The 17,683-nt window shown below is 37.8% G+C and overlaps 1 protein-coding gene across 2 annotated transcripts; it reads right to left on the reverse strand.

Annotated features, from left to right (window-relative positions):
- Positions 1-5,346: 5,346 nt before the first annotated feature.
- On the reverse strand, positions 5,347-17,120 carry clk2a (CDC-like kinase 2a). Of its 2 annotated transcripts, XM_053489995.1 has the most exons (13): positions 16,991-17,120; positions 14,598-14,791; positions 14,041-14,281; positions 13,080-13,170; positions 12,212-12,278; positions 11,721-11,837; positions 11,249-11,415; positions 11,031-11,125; positions 10,414-10,543; positions 9,119-9,201; positions 8,705-8,784; positions 7,626-7,716; positions 5,347-6,655 (listed from the first exon to the last, which is right to left on the reverse strand). In XM_053489995.1, exons 2-13 carry the CDS (start codon positions 14,789-14,791, stop codon positions 6,464-6,466), a joined length of 1,548 nt encoding a protein of 515 aa, XP_053345970.1. In that variant the 5' UTR covers positions 16,991-17,120; the 3' UTR covers positions 5,347-6,463. The 2 variants fall into 2 exon arrangements, with proteins under 2 accessions (XP_053345970.1, XP_053345971.1); XM_053489996.1 differs by lacking the exons at positions 13,080-13,170; positions 14,598-14,791; positions 16,991-17,120 and having other exon boundaries at positions 14,041-14,183.
- Positions 17,121-17,683: the final 563 nt, after the last annotated feature.

Consider the following 17,683-nt stretch of genomic DNA (forward strand, 5'->3'; position numbering starts at 1 on the left):
TTTTATTTTTATTGTTACAGGTTGCAGCTGGAGAGTATTTAGTTCTTTGTCTTCTCCTCAATACTCAACGCTTCCAGGGATTTTCTGACTCCTGTCCATATAAATGACTTTCACCTTATTTAATCTTCGTGCTTCAGGTCAAATTAGGGGCTGAACAAATCACAATTCAGTTTAAGACAAAACAGTGCGTGGTCTACTGATGGACTGTTTCAACAAATACAAATATACACATTAATACAAGATACTGGCAATCTTGCAATTTTAACTTTAATGTAAAGTTATATTTTAATTAAAAACTGAACAAGCTGTTTAAGCAATAAAACTAATAAAATATTTTTATATTTGAAAATATAGTAGTATAAAATTTCATCAATAATAGTTCATCAACATCCATCCATCCAGGAACCTCTGTAGCCAACTAGGGACTGTGGAGGCCATTGGTAACCATTGTATTTATTCCCATTTTTACCCCAGTCAACATTCATACACTAAAGGCAATTTGGGAATGCCAATTAACTTAATATGCATGTCTTTGGACTGCAGGAGGAAACCCACCAACCATAGGGAGAACATGCAAACTCCATGCACACAGACCCCAAAGTGGGAATCAAACCCAGACCCTGGAGGTGCAAGGCCACATTGCTAACCACTAAGCCACTGTGTTGCCAATAGTAAACTTAGTACTTTAAAAGTACTTTTGCACTGTAGTTTTGTATTGTTACATTAATTGTGACTTCTATTCACGATAATTTTTTTTTATTAAAACGATAAATTTGCCAACAAAAACCTCATGTATTGAAAGAGAACAAGTACAGTGTATTTTTTTTTCTTTGCTCTTCAAAGTTATGACTCTTCAAAGTTACCCATTATGGTAAAAGTTTTTTTTTTTTTTTATCTAAAACATACAAAAAAAAATCAAGACAATAATCTTTACATACCTTATCCCTGATGTTTACGTTCATCAAATGCAAACATTCATATCCGATCCATACAAAGTGCTGCTTTCTTCCTTTTAGGTCTGCGCCTCTATGAGACTCTTAAGCGCTCTGTCTGAATCTCTGCTGCCTAATTCCAAGACAAAATAATGCTCGGTAATCTCATTAGTAACAGCAAGGAAGCGTAATCATGTCAGGACTTCAACAGTTTAACGATTTTGGTTTATAACAAATAGATTATTTACAGTGCTTATTAAGGCCAATGCATTTAATTGTTCAATTTGTTTATTTAATATAAACCTTCAGCTCTTTAAACCCTTCAGAGTGAAAGGTTAAAGAAGTGAAATCTCTGCTGTAGACAGCTGGAGAAGGGGATAAGGAAGACGTTTGAAGGATAAGTAGGTTGGGGAGGTCACATCCGGCAATGGCAGACAGATGGTTAGAGCATTTTATCTGTTCTTATATTTTGGTGACATCTGCTCAACTGTGATATAAAACTCATGAATACAAATTACAAATCTCAGGGTTTTTTCTTTTTTAATTTTTTTACCAGTGGTTGAACCAACTGTTAAGGTTATTGGGAAAAGGTTTTTTTCAATTGAGTTGCTAAAATGTTATCACAACAAAATGCCAATCAGTGGTAATTAAGGACGGGGATTAATCACAGAAATATACATAATGTGATCCGCCACAAGGTCATAAGCCTCTGTAGTACTCTGGGGCTAAGATGTATCATCAGATGGGCAGGTTCTTGAATAAATGATGGTTCCATGGTTAAGATATTGACCTGGTATGACCTGGTAAGTTGCCACTGCTGCACCCTTGAACAAGGCCCTAAACCTTAAATTAAAAATTTAAGGTCTGGTCAATAATGTTTTCTTTGAGTTGACTGCTTTTTATTATTAGTGCCACATTTTGAACATACAGTATGAGACAAACTAGTTTTCAACTTCCTGCATTAAGAATAAACATATATTGATCTGTCCATTCATCTCTGAAAGTTCAGTTTTCATAGTCTACCTTCCTTTTCTTGCTGTTTCTTCCAAACACTTTGTCTTTACACAGTAAACTATCGTATGGATTGGATATATTAAATTATGTATATAGCCACGTCCACCTTGACAGGGAAAAGCACTAGATTGCTGTTATATAAAATTATTCTCAATTATCAGAAAAGCATCAGGGTCCGAATATAACTGTCACTCGATCCATCATTTAGTAATGCCTGTCCTAAACTCAGGAATAGACTCAATTTGGGCTTATACGACCACATGACCTTTTTTTCATTGCTGCAAGGTACAATCTTTATGGGCCCTAGCAAACTTTCTTTTTTTAAATAAAAATTGGTCTTCTTACGTACACACAGCTGACCTTATCCTGAGACTTCTCATCACATTGTGTGTATGGAAATGCTCTTACTGTCGCTGATAAACATACTGTAGCTCTGATTTCTGCTGCCTGTTTTTTTATGATGCAACTTCAAGAGTTTAAGTAATCTTCTGTCAGAAATGTGTGATAATCTATTAAACAATTCTGAACCAAATTTCAGTCATTTAAAATCCCCTTAGTTGTTTTTCGTTGCTTGATGCAGACCAATAATTTGACCTTATAATTAAAATGGTGACGTTTTTTTTCCAGCCAGTGGAGTTTGCGATTGTAAAAGTCACATGTTCATCCGGATTTGATTAGTCAGTTGACTCCTAATTTAACACAGGACGGGCAGAGGCAGGAAGGAGTTGTTGTGGAGATGAATCTTCCTGTGTCACAACCTTCCTGAGGTCCGTTCTTCGTACGTCGCTTGACACATCCGAGATGAATTGACACATCTAAGATGAGATCATCGTGCTAATTACGATCTGGCTAAGTCGGTTCTTCGAGCTCACCTGTTGTTGTTGATTAGTATAGCTGGATTGAGTTGTCTAGAATTATTGCGCGCTCGTGCGTTGGTTTAAAAAGCGATATGCATCGACAGTAGAAACACTGATCACAAGCCCTCCGATTGGTTGACGAAATGGAAAAAGAGCGGCTCAATGTTTTTTATAACACGTGTTATGCGCTGAAATGCCCCCCTGCCATGGATTGCCCCCCCTACATAATCGCTATCAAATATTATATTAGAACATAAATTCATAGGTTAATGGTTTACAAATTACAAATTACATGAGACAATAAAATAAAATAAGCAATATGAAAATAAATATGTTGTATATGAAAAAATAGAAATATTATGTATACTTTTATATTGTTTATTTTATAATAAAATTAGTTTCGTCCAATTTATCATTATAAAATATTAATTTTTAATGTATATAAATATTTAGCATATTTTTATGACAAACCCCTAAAAAATAAATGTTACAAAATAAACATTTACAAGAATTTGTAATAATGGTCTCGACGGCTGTCTCATGCCTAGGGTTTATTATAAAAGTAATATCATATTTGATAATACTAAACCTATGAATTTATGTTCATATATAATATTTGATAGCGATTGTGTGTGTGTGTGAGAGAGTGGGGGGGAGTCCATGGCAGGGGGCATATACTTTTCTTTTTCCACATGAGTCAGTCATGCTCTTTAACCAATCAGATGTGACCTCGCCATTTCAACCAATCATAACCTGGCAGGAGCGCAGGCTAAATCCTGTTTACATGAAATAAACCTGCTCCCGAGCAAATTCAAGCTTACGGATATGTTGCTATGACAACAAATGCTAGAAGCGCATCGAAGAACGAAACAATCCAAGATCAGGACAAATCCACAACAATCAAATCCAGCTAACTGAGTTAGCGACGTACGAAGAACGGACCCCAGGTGGAGACTGGATAAAGCCACCTGCAGTTTATTGGATCAATCTGAAAAGGTCATCTAACAGAGAGCAATCAGAAGTTTCATGGAAGGAGAACCCAGTGACAGAAGAAAGATTAGGACCGCAGGACAATAATACTGCCAGGGTTTCCTGCCATGGTTGTTCCCTTAATCTTACTGTAATAAAATAAGATCATCAGAAAAGAGGTTTAAAGGGTTTAGAGAGGATTTGAAACAATAACAAATTACTAAGGAAGTACACATTCTTTAAAGGACTTCAACAAAGATTATATTTATATAATAATTTATCAGTGCATTTTCCTACACCCTCTCTTTACTCTGGTGTAGTTCAAAGCACACAAGAGCACATGAGCCTAGGGAGATAGTAGGTAGAAATTATTCTACCACACTGTGAAGGATTTATGAGGTGAAGGGATGAATCCTTGATATCTTCCAGGATCGAAAGATCCAGGCATCACTGCAGGGCAACATGCTCTCACACACGTTACTTGGAGGTGGAAGCGAAGCAGAGGACATACACGAAACCCATAAAGAAACATGGAGAACATGTTAAACAAAATACATTGCCTGGCCAAAAAAGGTTGTGCACTCTAAGATTTTATTAATTTCCCTTTATTTTTGATGACACACAATGTGGTGTCCAGGTCTTGTGTCAAAATGAGTCATCATGCTCCCAGAACCACTCTCACAATTTAAGTCCTGAAATATGGCATGCCATTAGGGTAGAAAAATTCCATAGATGTAATAACCTGGTCATTCAGTACATTCAGGTCATCAGCTGACTTTCATTTTATTCCCAGAGCAACTGAAGCAACCACAGATCTCAACACTGCCTCCAGAGGCTTGTACAGTGGACACAATGCATGCTGGGTGCATCGCTTCCCTTCTTACACTGACGCACCATCGCTGTGGAATAGGTTCAATCTGGACACATCAGACCACATGACCTTTTTCCTTTGCTCCAAAGTGCAATCTTTATGCTCTCTAACAAATTTTAAGATTTATTTTCAGATGAGTCTAACGAGGTTTTCTTATAGAGACAGCTGTCTAGTCTCAATCCTGTGAGATCTCCTGTCAGGCTCTTACTTTCACTATTAAACACAGCTATGGTTTTTACAGTTTTTTTTTTTTTTTTACCAAGCAACTTCACCCACTGTTTAAGAGATCACCATTCATGATTTTTTTGACAGCACAGTTTTTGATAACGTGGTAAAAATTTCTTAACCCATTTCCAGTCATTTCGAATCTTCTCAATTGTTTTCTTTGCTTGATTCAACCCAATAATTTGGCCCTTCGGAAATGGATTGTTTTTTTTGGGAGGGGGGCAGGACATGTACAAATGGTATACTGCGCTCAAGACTGAGCCGAGGACCTTGGAGCTGTGACAACACCAGCAGTACACCATAATTATTTCCCAGGAAGGAGTGGTAATAAAAGTAACTTTAAGCTGGTCTTCCAGACATTAATAAACCCTAAAAAAACAAAAAAAACCTGAAAATAACCAGAGATGGTACTGTGAGTTCAACAGACAGACTCCCATTCAAACCTACCTGAAAATCTTCTTTCTCACAATGTTAAAGATATTGTTTACCTTGTGTTCTGACTTTATTAGGACATTACAGAGAAAGTCGATCCTATCACACGCCTTCATTAAGCAAATAAAACAGCACAGGCAATGCAATATACAAAGAATAAACTGTTTAGTTTCCTTTTAAAGGTATAAACAATGTACACGCACTTGATCTCTGCCGTTTGCTGCCACGACTTCAACAAACGCCAGGCAGACAGACAGAACCTTTATTCTATACAGTTATAGATACATATATATTTGTATATACAGATATACACCTTTAGCTTCATATAAAAACACACCAACAAAAATAATGCTGATTCAAATAAATACTGTAAACCTGTGCTGGCAAGAATGACACAGAGCACAAAAAAAAAATTCTGTGCTTGATTACATGAACAAAAGGCTTCAATAGAAAATACTAGAGAGAAAGAGAGTGTGTGTGCGCGCGCATGTGTGTGTAGCAGTGAGCTACAGAGAACAGTAGCTGCTGTCGGATGAGACTAACAGAGCTAGGATCAAGGAGTGTGTCTATGCTGAAACAGCTCTTCAACTATTTCCTGTCCAATAAAAACACTACTATATTGGAGTCCGTGATTCAGGCTCAGCTTCCAAATGCAGCCAACTTCGTGTTTACATTCATGTTTTTTCCAAAGCTTCTAGAAAACAAACACCTTGTTTTGCCCATTTTACAATTAGAGATGGTTATATACGCAACAACACGTGAGATCTTGTATGCTTTTCCACATATTTCAAGTTTGCAGTATTTGATTTTTAGATGGTCAATAGTTCGTTCCATCGTGTCCTTGATGTGTGGAAGACTCTGCGTCTAGGTTAACCTTTGAAATGATGCACTCCATAAATACAAAACTACTGTAAACGGGTCCTACTTCATCCTTACATGCTTTAAAGCTGACACGGCAGTGCAACCCGATAAATCCGTCCACCTTAAAACTACTTGGTCAGTGAGGTTGCCTGAAAATGTAAAAAAAAAAAAAAAAGTTTTACCAAGTAAACCCCAATTGTTGTTGCACGTCCCCTCTGTTCACAGCCCCTCAAAAAACGTGAAGTTTTTTTTTTTTTTTTTGCCGCCAAAAAAATTAATTCTAAGGCAGGTAGAGTCAAAGGTCACCGGCTAATATCACGATTGGTCTCCCAGGGTTTTCCCGACGTCTGCTCCCCAGCACTGATGGGACTCTGGAAGAACTGGTGCCTGAGCGATGCGGCCAGAGTGATGCGTTTGGGCGGCTCGTACTCCAGCATGGCTTCGATCAGGTCGAACAGCTGGTGATGCTCCTCCGCCTCAGACAGGATGTACCGCTGAAAAAAGAGCGACAGAATAAATCAAAGAAATGATAAAATGGACTCAAATACCACCTCAAGAAACACCTCAGTTCAAGAAACATCTCAGTTTTCTTGTGAATCAGAATTAGACAAAAAATTAGATCTGATTTTGGACATTTGATGCACTAATGCTGACTGCCTGGTTTTAATAAGTATTAAAAACAAAAAATCTAATAAGCACCAAATGCTGCATTACGTTAAATGTTTAAATATTATATCTTATACATGTTTATCTTTTTCTGCCTAATAATCTTCTTTTCCTTACACTTCATAAAAAACAATATAATTTCACACTTTACAAAACAATATATAATTATTCATTAATTATAAAAAAAAAATCATATAATAAAAAATATACATATAGTATGTATATAAAAATTGTTAAAATATATTTAATAGCACTTCTCTAATAAAAGCTAATGCATCAAAATATCTACAATGTTTATCGGTAATAGTTTAATGATAGTAGTGTGAAAAATTCTGGACAGATCTCTTTCAAATCCTGTCTTACAGACTGAATTGCAATCTTAAACGTTGATTATTATGTCCTGTTTGTCCCTGTAAAAGATTCATTACTCAATCCCTAATTCAAACTCGAAATTTCAACAGTGTGGGTGGCCCTTCCTTCGCTTTTTTTTAAATGTATAGTTTAATCCACTTCTTATTTGATTGGTTTGTTTTCCATCTGTTTAGGGTTTTCTATTTTTTTTCGCTTCTTCTCTGTTTTTTTGCACACAAAAGCCAGATTTCCAGTTTCATGTTTTTGTTTTTTCCTTTTTTTAAATATGCCTGGTGTCTAGCCTTTCTAAGACATGTAAGGCTGGCTTGGAGTTAGATTGTATTAATACAGATTGTACTAATGTAAAAAGTGCTGTATTTATAGTAATATTATTATTATTATTATTATTATTATTACCAACAATAACAACAAAGGAAACTATCTCACTCGCAAGGGCTTGCAGTTCTCTCGGACGTATCTTCCTGCTGAGGAGTTTTCATCCCAGTCTAGACGTCCACGGTAAAAGTACTTCTGTTTTCTGTTAGGAAGAGAATTCCAGGTCACATTCAAATCTGTCTGTATTGTCATTCCATCAACATGATTAAGTGTAAGATGTGAGAGAGATCTGACAATGAGTTACTTGTGCACTCTTAATGAGGCGAAGTAACATTCAAAAAGCGCTATCTGCCCACTTTCGCCTGCTTGACCTTACACTCATGATTTGCAGAAATGATACCAGTTCCTAGAGCTTGTTCGTAAGTCTGAATTGTTCTTAAGTCCGACAAAGTGAGTCTTATGCACCTTTGACGCAAATATACAATATAAAGCATACCAATCCTCTGCCACCATGTGGCCAAAAACCATAATCACGCCTAAGAAAATTAGTCTCACAGTGAAATGTAAGTGTTGTCTCTGCGCCTTTAAATCACTGGGGGAATCCCAGACGCCATTTTGTCTCCGAGCTGTTTTCCACTTTATTGGACTGTGAACACTGTTTTGTTGAGGATTTTCTGACATTAGGATTATTCAGCATGAGGACAGCTTTACAGCTTTCTATCATCGTGCTCTCGGACTGATTTATTAAAACTGGTGAGGCGACTCATTTCTCCTGCACCCCCACACGCACAAACATACAATATACCAAACTTTGGACATTTTATACATTCAATTACACACTAAAAATATTGCATATAATTGTAAATATTAGCATCTGGTGCACTGCAGTCTATTTTTTTTGTACAATAACCGTAAGCTATCACAGCTGTTGAAATTCGCAACTCAAATGTTCATAAGTTGGGGAATGTCTGTATTCATACAGCGCAGTGTAAGTAAGAAACACAAATGTCACATCGGGGACTTGTGAATATGACAGAATATTTGTACACACACCCACAAAGCCTGTATGTACAAATATTACGATAATATAACAATATAATTTGTAATAATATACAATTATACTAATATAATAAGTAATATGTTTTGGTCCAATAATCTGTACGTGGGTGCACTCACTCACGGTACCTTACCTCGTTTTGCGGATCATCCTAGAAGGAACAGGACCCAGTATCCTCTCCATCATGGCTAAGTGCTCCCTGTTATCATGAGTCTGGAAAAGAAACAATGAGAAAAGACAGCAGGCTTATGTTAAAGCAGATGTGATTTAATACTGGATGCACTTTTCATTATAAAGACAGAATTAAATATCAGAATATTAGTGTTTTAATAATATGAAGAAAACAAATTCCGAAAAGGCAACTGAGAAAGAAAATAACGCAGATAGAGAATCAGTGAGAGCATCCAGTGACTGAGTTAATGACTCCAAGGTTTAATTACTGTACACACACCATTAGACTGAATAGAACGTCACACATACTTACCTGGTAATAGAGAGAAAGGGGATGGGGGGGGGGGGGGGGGATTAGGGGGGAACAGAATCTTACTTGAAAAAGTGTGAAGCCAAGGTAATACTCGAATAGGATGCAGCCGATACTCCACACATCACAAGGCTGACTCCAACCCAGTTCTATACGGAAACAAAAGATTAATCAGACACACTGTGACATTCGCTAACAATAATGGAAGACTTTGTGTTGAAAAAGCAAAAGAAAAAACATGCAAAAGCCAATTTAATTTGACAAGTATAAACTCGGGACGACAAATTACAGTACTGGGAATCGCTAAAAATGTCCAACTCTATCAGCGTGGCTATCAAGCCGCGAAAATTAAATATTTGCCAGAAAACATGACTGACAAAAACAGGGTTGTGCCTCGTGTGTAACTTTTTCTTTTATTCTGCTTTGTCTCCTATACAAACCTTATTGCATAATGTATAAAGCTACTACCTATCTTTAAAAGCGTTATCTAAAGAGGAGGCAACTGTGTCGAAAAGAGGAACATCATCCAGAGGAACCACGTGATAATCCTCACCATCTCAGATTTGTTAAGACAGTGTCTTGAAGGTGGGTGGAAATTAGCTCCAACTTAATTAGAATTTTTTTTTGGAGGAGATAAAAAAAAAAAAAAAAAAAAAAAAACCTAGCTAAAAATAATAATAACATGATTCTAAACAGTTGTTAGAACTGGTACGGAAATGCCATTACATTGTTGGTTTCAAACTTGCCATAGGCTGAAAAATACATCTCTTTTTTCTTTTAATTACAGCTTCAATTAGACTAATATACACAGCTTTAACTAATCCAGTGAGAATTTTGAAACGTGAATGTCAATCACATCCGATCAAGTGATATTTAAATGAATAACGTATGTGCGATGTTAGTATTTTTACTATCCTGAAACCCTGCGCTAAGCATAGGGGTTCAGCAATAAAAATGGATAAACTTTACTGTCTTCTACATTCGGTAACCAAACTAGCTTTTTGTACTTACTATTCCTAATATAGACATGTTTATGTTTAAAAAAAGCTCTAATTTTGTCCTTAAAGTTAAAACTGGTCAAATTTTTGAGATGCAGTTCATGACAATAGCCATGACGACTGCGTAAAAGTTACAAGGAAAACAGAATTACTGTGTATAAGTTTGGCACATTTTTTGGGGATCAAAAAGCAAGCTGAACAAGAAACCTGATTAAAAACTAAGGTTCCTGTTAGTCTCATAAGAGAGTTCAGCTGACACTTATGTATTATGTACGATACTAATGAAGTTATAATTGTAAAACTTATCTGGAATAAGTTAGTCAAGGCTTCCCACTTTTTAATCCCTTTTTATCCTGTACTTACCGAGAATAACCTCAGGTGCACGGTAGTGCCTGGTGGAGACGATGGTACTGTGGTGTTCGTGGTCAAACGTAGCACTGCCAAAATCAACTACCCTCACTGCAGTGCTCTTCACCGCACGCTCATCTCTCTTCTAAACAAGGAAACAAGACACACCTTTGTAAACGATTTACTCTTACAGGTCCTTGCGGAGCCAGTAAAGGGAAATGGTTCAAACCCCACAACCACCAAGTTGCCACTGTTGGGCCCTTGAGCAAGGCCCTTAACCCTCAACTGCTCAGATGTGTAATTAGAAAAAAATGTAAGTCGCTCTGGATAAGAGCGTCTGCCAAATGCCTAAATGTAAATGTAAATGAAATGGGGGAGGGGGCGGGGGGGGGGGTGTGTGCTTCTAAATCGATAACACTCAAGAGTGAAGTTTTGCAAGATCTTAGAAAATGTTTGCGAGGTCTCGCAAAACTTCACTCGGCTCACTAGTTTGTGTTTACCACAATTTTTTTTCCACCATATCCCATGACCCGTTTTTTTTCCCCCTTAGATTATTTTCCCCCCGTCCATTTCTGTTTACCTATTAAAAAAAGAAAAAGGAAAAAAAAAGGGCCCAACGTGAATAAACTCACCTTCTCCGCGCTGTATGATATAGTGAAGTCTGAGTTAACAAAGAGAATATTCTCTGGTTTTAAATCTGTGTGGGTCAGCTTGTTGTCGTGCAGAACTGTAGATAAATGAACACTTAATAAGAAACCCATAAAAATGCTTTTAACACTATGTTCAAAGTTAACCATTCATTAGGCGCAGCTTTAAGAAGTGAAGGATTTATTTTTATTAGTGAACTCACATTTGACGGCTAGACAGAGCTGGTAGGCCATGTGTCGGACCTGGCTGATGGAATAGGGGAGGTAATTGTTCTCCTTCAGGAAGTCGAAGGTGCTGAGTGCTAACAGCTCGAAGCTGAGACACATGTGGCCGTGATAGTCAAACCAGTCAAACATCTGCACGCAAAGACTGCAAAGCAGGAACGAGAAGCAAAGAAAAACAAGTCTTTAAGTAGGTCATGGAGGCCTGGAGGAAAATTAACGACGTTGCCTCCAAGCTTGAATTTCTGTTCTTTAATTAAACAAAATAATCTGTTAGTTACACAATACTTCGGTTTAAAGCAGAGGTTTTAAAACAAGTACGTCAAAGCTTGGGGATGTAGAATATTCATAAAGCCCATTTAGGACTGTTTGCCCCAACTGCTTGCAGCCTCTGGTTTAAAGTTTTATATGCACCGTATATAGACAATAAGTTTGTTGATCTCAACCACTCACTTTTTGTTTTCAGGGTCTCGCTCATTGATCCTCTCCAGGACATTGATCTCCAGTCGCGCAGCCTCCCTGTACTTCTCAACATTTTTAATGATTTTCAGGGCCACATGAGCTCCACCTCTTGAATAAAAGCAAAAAACAAACAACACAATATGAATAAACCATCCAAACAACCAACTATTAAAAGCAAATAACTAACAACTACATAAGCTGCTTCGCCCTTTTTTTTTAACAAAAAATTATCTACTGCGAATGATTTCTATGTATCCATGAAAGTTTCCATTTACGTACATGTTTAAAAATTTATTTATTTTAATTAGCATAACGACAAATTGGTCAAAATAGTTTTAAGCCAAAATGTTTAAGCATGTTACATTTTGAAATGTGTTAAACTTGTTACATAAAGAGCTTTTTTATTATTTATTTAGTAAAAAGATGAGCTCATACAAAACTCTAAAACATCAAAAAATAAAACATCTAAAATACCAAATTACCTGCGATGGTCAATGCATTCCATCACCCTTCCAAACGTGCCCTCTCCCAGAGTGCCAACAATTTCATCTGAGAGAGAAAGATAGAGGTGGGGAGGAAAAAAAAGCAGATAAAAAAAGGACAGGAAGTAAATAATATTAACAAAAACAGACAAGAGAACCGAAAAAGACAAAGCGATAAATGCTCTAGCACCCCCGTCAACGCGGTAATCACTAAAATTAAGCTAAATTGCACAAACGATCTGCACATCGACAACCCGACAATGTATGCAAACAAAGTTGGGGTAAATAACTGGGGTAATAACCCTGGATGGGTATACTGTTTAAAAAAAAACTACTGAAATGGAGCATCATCATCATCATCATCCCCCTTCTGAGGAATCACTGAAAAGATAAGAAAATAATAAGCAGGGAGCCACCCGATCCCACCCCAAACTAAATCTTTAAAATGCTGAGAGGAGATCTAAACGAGACTAATGCATGGGAGACAAAACTAAAAAGTGATATGATGTTCTATCAGGGGGGGAAAAAAAGAAAGAAAAAAAAACGACCCTGACATGACTATACAGAGAACAAGGATATCAAAAGCTTGTAAAAGCTTTTAAAGCATCCCTGAAACGCACCAGAAACAAAATGGTTACAAATGATAAATATGTACGTGTATGAATTTTTAAGCCGTCTATCTACGTATAACATTTCTAATATATTCTAAAGAAAAAATATAAATAAATAAAATAAATAAATCAAAATGATCAAGACATCATGAGCTCTTGCCCTCGCGTGTGAGTGTGTATGCTCTGTGCTGCTACTGATAGGGAGAAAGGTTACGATATAAGAGTAGAGGAGTAGTAGTAGTAGTGGCAGTGTGTACATCTCTCTTGCAGGACGTCGCCACTCCGACAGATCAGGTGACCCTCCTCGTCGTCCCTCACACATAGCGGCCGCGTCCCGCTGGCACTCCGCTGCTTTTCAGCCCCACCGGCCAGGGTCACAGGATCAAAGCAGAAGGGGGTGGGCCGAGAGGGGAGGGTGGAAGGGGCAGCCGTAGCCGCGGCGATGGAGCAGAGCAGTGGTGGTGGTGGTGGTGTACGTAGGTTTGGTGATCATGGGAGCGGTTCGTATGACACCACGTGAGAAGATATATATAACGATAGGGATATAGTGCAAGGGAACAAGTCAAAGATCACATTTTGTCCCTTTTGCTTGCTCTCTACATGTACTCCCCCTCCCATCAACTTCCTGTCTACCACCCCTGACAAAATAAATAAATAAATAAACAAACAAATAAAAAAACCTGCATCATAAACATTTATGTATACAACAACACATTAGCAAAAGGAACTGGTAACCAGCACATTAAACAAGTTCATACAGACTGAAATTAGCTTCACATTAAGAAAAAAAAAATCTACATCTTTTTAATCTATAATCTTTTTTCAGTTTATTACTAGTAATATTTTTAGATCTTTTTCAGCTATGAGAGAAAGAAAGAAAGAAAGAAAGAAAGAGGAGGTATGTTTAGAGAGATAATATTTGCACTAACTTGTCATTAAGTAATCCAACAATACAAACAACTTTATACTACAAAGTAATTACTTCCACTGAAACAGGATAAATAAAGAATAAAAAAAAAAACCTGCCTATTTTTTAAAAAAATAAAAAGGGGGAAAAAATAACAAAAAGAGTTTATACTTACCAAGTCCTGGGGCTGTGGAGAGGAAATGTTAAAAAGAAGGAAAGAAAGACAGAGGGGCAGAGAGAGTGTGAGGTAGAGAGAGAGAGAGAAAGAGAAAGATGGCCTAGGAGCAAGGCCTGGGCTGGGAAGTACTCACCGAGGAGGATGGGCTATAGGACCTGGTTCTACGCCGCCTTCGTTTGTGCTTACGCCTGCTGCTCTTGTGGCGCTGGTGCGTGCGGCGGTAGTCGTAACTGGTCGAAGCGTCGCGCGAGTGGAAGCCGTCGGGGGTCAGTCGCTCGCGTTCACGGTCGCGTTCTCGTTCGTGCTCCTGCCGCCGGTAGTTTTCACCGTAGCGCCTGTCGTACGGCCTCCTGTCCACAGAGCGGTTGTCGTAGCTGGAAACATAAAACCCAGCTACAGTTTAGCATCCAATTTTTTTGATAAAGAGAACAAGAATATCAAGTGCATACATTATAGTAATAAACGTAAAAAAAAAGACTTAAATTATGTCATTACAGCTGGAAGGAAGTGTTTGGGAGCTTCATGAATCATGAGTTTAGAAACTTTCAATAATTAAAAAAATTTATATGAACATTAATGAAGGCATAAACTGTTCAGTAACCAACTTATTGCCTGCGTAAAATCCCTCCAAAAGAACGCTAGTGCAATTTAGCTTTAACTGTATATATTTAATCAGAGATTGTTCTGTACCTTCTGGAGCGTGCATAAGTGGCCTCCTGCCTGTGTCCTCGTCCCCTCCGTTCCCGCTCACTGCTTGAGGAGAAAGACCGCGAGCGCCTATGGCGTGGCTTTCTCCCTCTCTCTCGATCACGCTCACGATAGCGGTCCTGATAGCTGCTGCGGCTGGCCCGCTCTGACGATGCGTACCGCCTTGAATAGGGCATCTGAGCACATGAACACATAAATCAGAGTCAGTGTAACAGTGCTAAAGAACAAAAACAAATAAAAATTAATTCTAAATTTTATTAAATGAGTTTGTTCTGAAAAATGAACCGGAAAATAGTTTTACTCTAGCTACAACTCCTAAATGTGCAATAGTTAATCATTTTATTTACATACTTGTCTGAATAATCTGAAAGGTCTGGTCTGTAAAGTGGAGGTATATTATGTGGCTGAGAAAACTGACGTCTGGTCTAAAAAAAGCTTGTTGGCGTTAAGATCAGAACCAAACCGCCATTTTAGGGTGTTTTTTACATGAGGGCAAAGTTCCTAGCGTTAGACCTTGCGTTATGCTTGGAAAATAAACCAAAAGTAGAAATTAGGCTTGTTTAGATATCAGACTATCATGTAACGACAGGGTGCTCTGGTTGCATTAACTCATTTCGCTCAAGCTTGGTGCATCACTTTTGTGATTTCTTAGTAAAAAAATTTCTGAATGACTTTTCAATTTTCCATTACTGTACATTTCAATGTCAAACTTTCCAAAAAGATAAATAAAAAAGAGGAGAGGAGGCATCAGACTCTTCCCTTCTCATCTTACACAGTAATACTTCTTCCTCTCTTATTTGATTTTCACTCACATACTCGCACATTAACGGAAAGACTGTTTTATCTGAAAAATTAGCAAGGAACATCATTAATAAGTCTCGCGTTGGTGCACACTAAAGGAATCACTGCTAGGGTAAGGATACAAAACTTCACCAAAGCCATTTTCCTGTGAAAGGTTTTTGTTTGGGGTTTTTTTTTTTTTTTTGGGTTTCAACCCAAAATTGGACCATGCATCAATTTCTCTCGGTTTTAAGGCATGATTTATTCTGGACCTTTAGAAAAACAGAGCATAATGGTAATAAGGTGACAGGGTGTAAAATATTTTTATAACAATATTTTTTAACATAAATTTTATGAGAAGTAATTAAACAGTTTCGAGATTTACACGCCACAGATCCGGTCACTTTGGCCGTATGTCCTCCCTCAGATGCCTTAAAACCTGCCAGTAGAACTTATGGATGGTATGAGACCTGGGAGTGAATTCTTAATGCACAATGACATGAACGCTCAAAAAAGACGATTAGCGTGCAGTTGGTCGAGCGTAAGACCCGCCTTATTTTTTTTTCATATGATACACCGACAATGGCAGCAGCGTTGTGGATTTTTCTTTGACGATCATCATGCACAAGTTTCTAAATCGTTTCGACATTTTCTTGTAGTGAGCTCGTCGAAGGTCTTCCTAATCTCTCGTCGTCTTCCAGTGACGTTCTTCCATTGTGTGCGTGACACTCACAAAACAACTCAGCATCGTCTTAAACTTACCAAATCATATCAAACGTCTCTTTCGCATTCACTCTGTTCTAACTTGCTGTACATAATGAAAACGCATCAGACATGGTAACGCAGATGGTCAGAATATCGCCATGAGCAACACGGTCTTTTGGCACACTGACTTATAAAACTCGGTGTTCCCCTGGACTGTGCGTGCAGCTCTGTGCTGCCATCTGTTGGCGTGTTACAAAACTAGCCTTGAAACTTTTTGATAACAACTCATAATAATTAACAATAAAAAGACTTTAATTATTGATTAACTGATTTGTAAAAAAAAAATAAAAAAATAAAAAATAATAATAATCTACAAACCAAATTTATTAGAATTAGTTCATTTATTTTTAAAGACTGATTTAGGAGGTGATCAAGAGCTTCCCTTATCCAGATATCTCAAAACATTTCCCTTATGTGTACTGGAGATATGACGCCACTATTTTTTTTTTTACCAAGTATTACTTTATTATTATTTTTAGAGACAGGCAGCTCTACCTGTGCCGTGGTTCTCGAGGCCTCAACCTGAACTAGCCAACTTGCTAACGAAACTTTTACACCAACTCAGGCTGTTTTGTAAACATAAAAACAACGCTACTCCACTAAACCACATTCCTAACACTCCTAATTCCAAAAAAAAAATCGTATACTAATTAAAGATGCTTTTTTGATAAAGTAGAGGTAGCTCTACACTTGCCGCCATCTTGAGGAGGTTGTTAGCTTAGCTTAGACTAGCCTAGCTTAGCTTAGCCTACTAAACTAAGCTAAATGTTAAATAACTCCGTATTTCAATCTATTTTTCTTCAATGCACGACAAAATCTTACTTCATTACCGTTTTAGCAGCGAGGCCTGTGCGTTTATCCCAAAGAAAATCCGTGTTGGCGCTCAAACTTTAGATTTCTCTCTGCGCTGAATTTTTTGGACGACTAGCTCTCCACCATCACCACCAGCACCAATAACACTGAGGAGGCTGTGTTCCAAATCCACACAACCTACTGGTTGTGTATTGCAACTACATAGGGTGTACAAATTATTTCCCCTGAGCACTTCATTTTATGTTCTTCTAGTATACAATAAAGTATACAAGATGTCCAAAAGTATACGGACACCTAAGTATTATTACATCTGTATGGAAGTCACCCCTTATCTACACCTCGTACCCTCTGGTGTTTCTTCCCTAAAGGATTTCGACAAATGTGGCACACTTGCTTAATGGTTAGCGCTGTCACCTCGTACCTCCAGGATCTGGGTTCGATTCCCACCTGTGCATGTTCTCCCCCTGCTTGGTGGTTTCCTCCCCAAGACATGCAGATTATAATTGCTCATAATGTATGTGCCATGCGATGTACTGCAAATCTCTTACTCATTGTCTACCAGCCTACTCCAGGAGACTTGGGGTACTAGGGTAGACCCTGGATGAGGAGCCGATTATGTGCAGTTTGGGAATGCCAATCAGCCTGATCTGCATGTCTTTGGACTGTGGGAGGAAACTGAAATACCCGGAGGAAACCTACCAAGCACTGGG

The sequence above is a fragment of the Clarias gariepinus genome, chromosome 28 (assembly GCF_024256425.1).
Source record: "Clarias gariepinus isolate MV-2021 ecotype Netherlands chromosome 28, CGAR_prim_01v2, whole genome shotgun sequence".
Lineage (NCBI taxonomy): Eukaryota > Metazoa > Chordata > Actinopteri > Siluriformes > Clariidae > Clarias > Clarias gariepinus.

Bases quoted from the DNA above. Each gene is read 5' to 3' on its own strand.
- clk2a (XM_053489995.1), bottom strand. From the start codon at position 14,791: ATGCCCTATTCAAGGCGGTACGCATCGTCAGAGCGGGCCAGCCGCAGC. The intron at 12,279-13,079 runs GTACACACTGCC...TTTCTCTCTCAG, and splicing joins CGACGTCCTGCAAGAGAGAT to ATGAAATTGTTGGCACTCTG. The intron at 11,838-12,211 runs GTAATTTGGTAT...CTTTTATTCAAG, and splicing joins GAATGCATTGACCATCGCAG to AGGTGGAGCTCATGTGGCCC.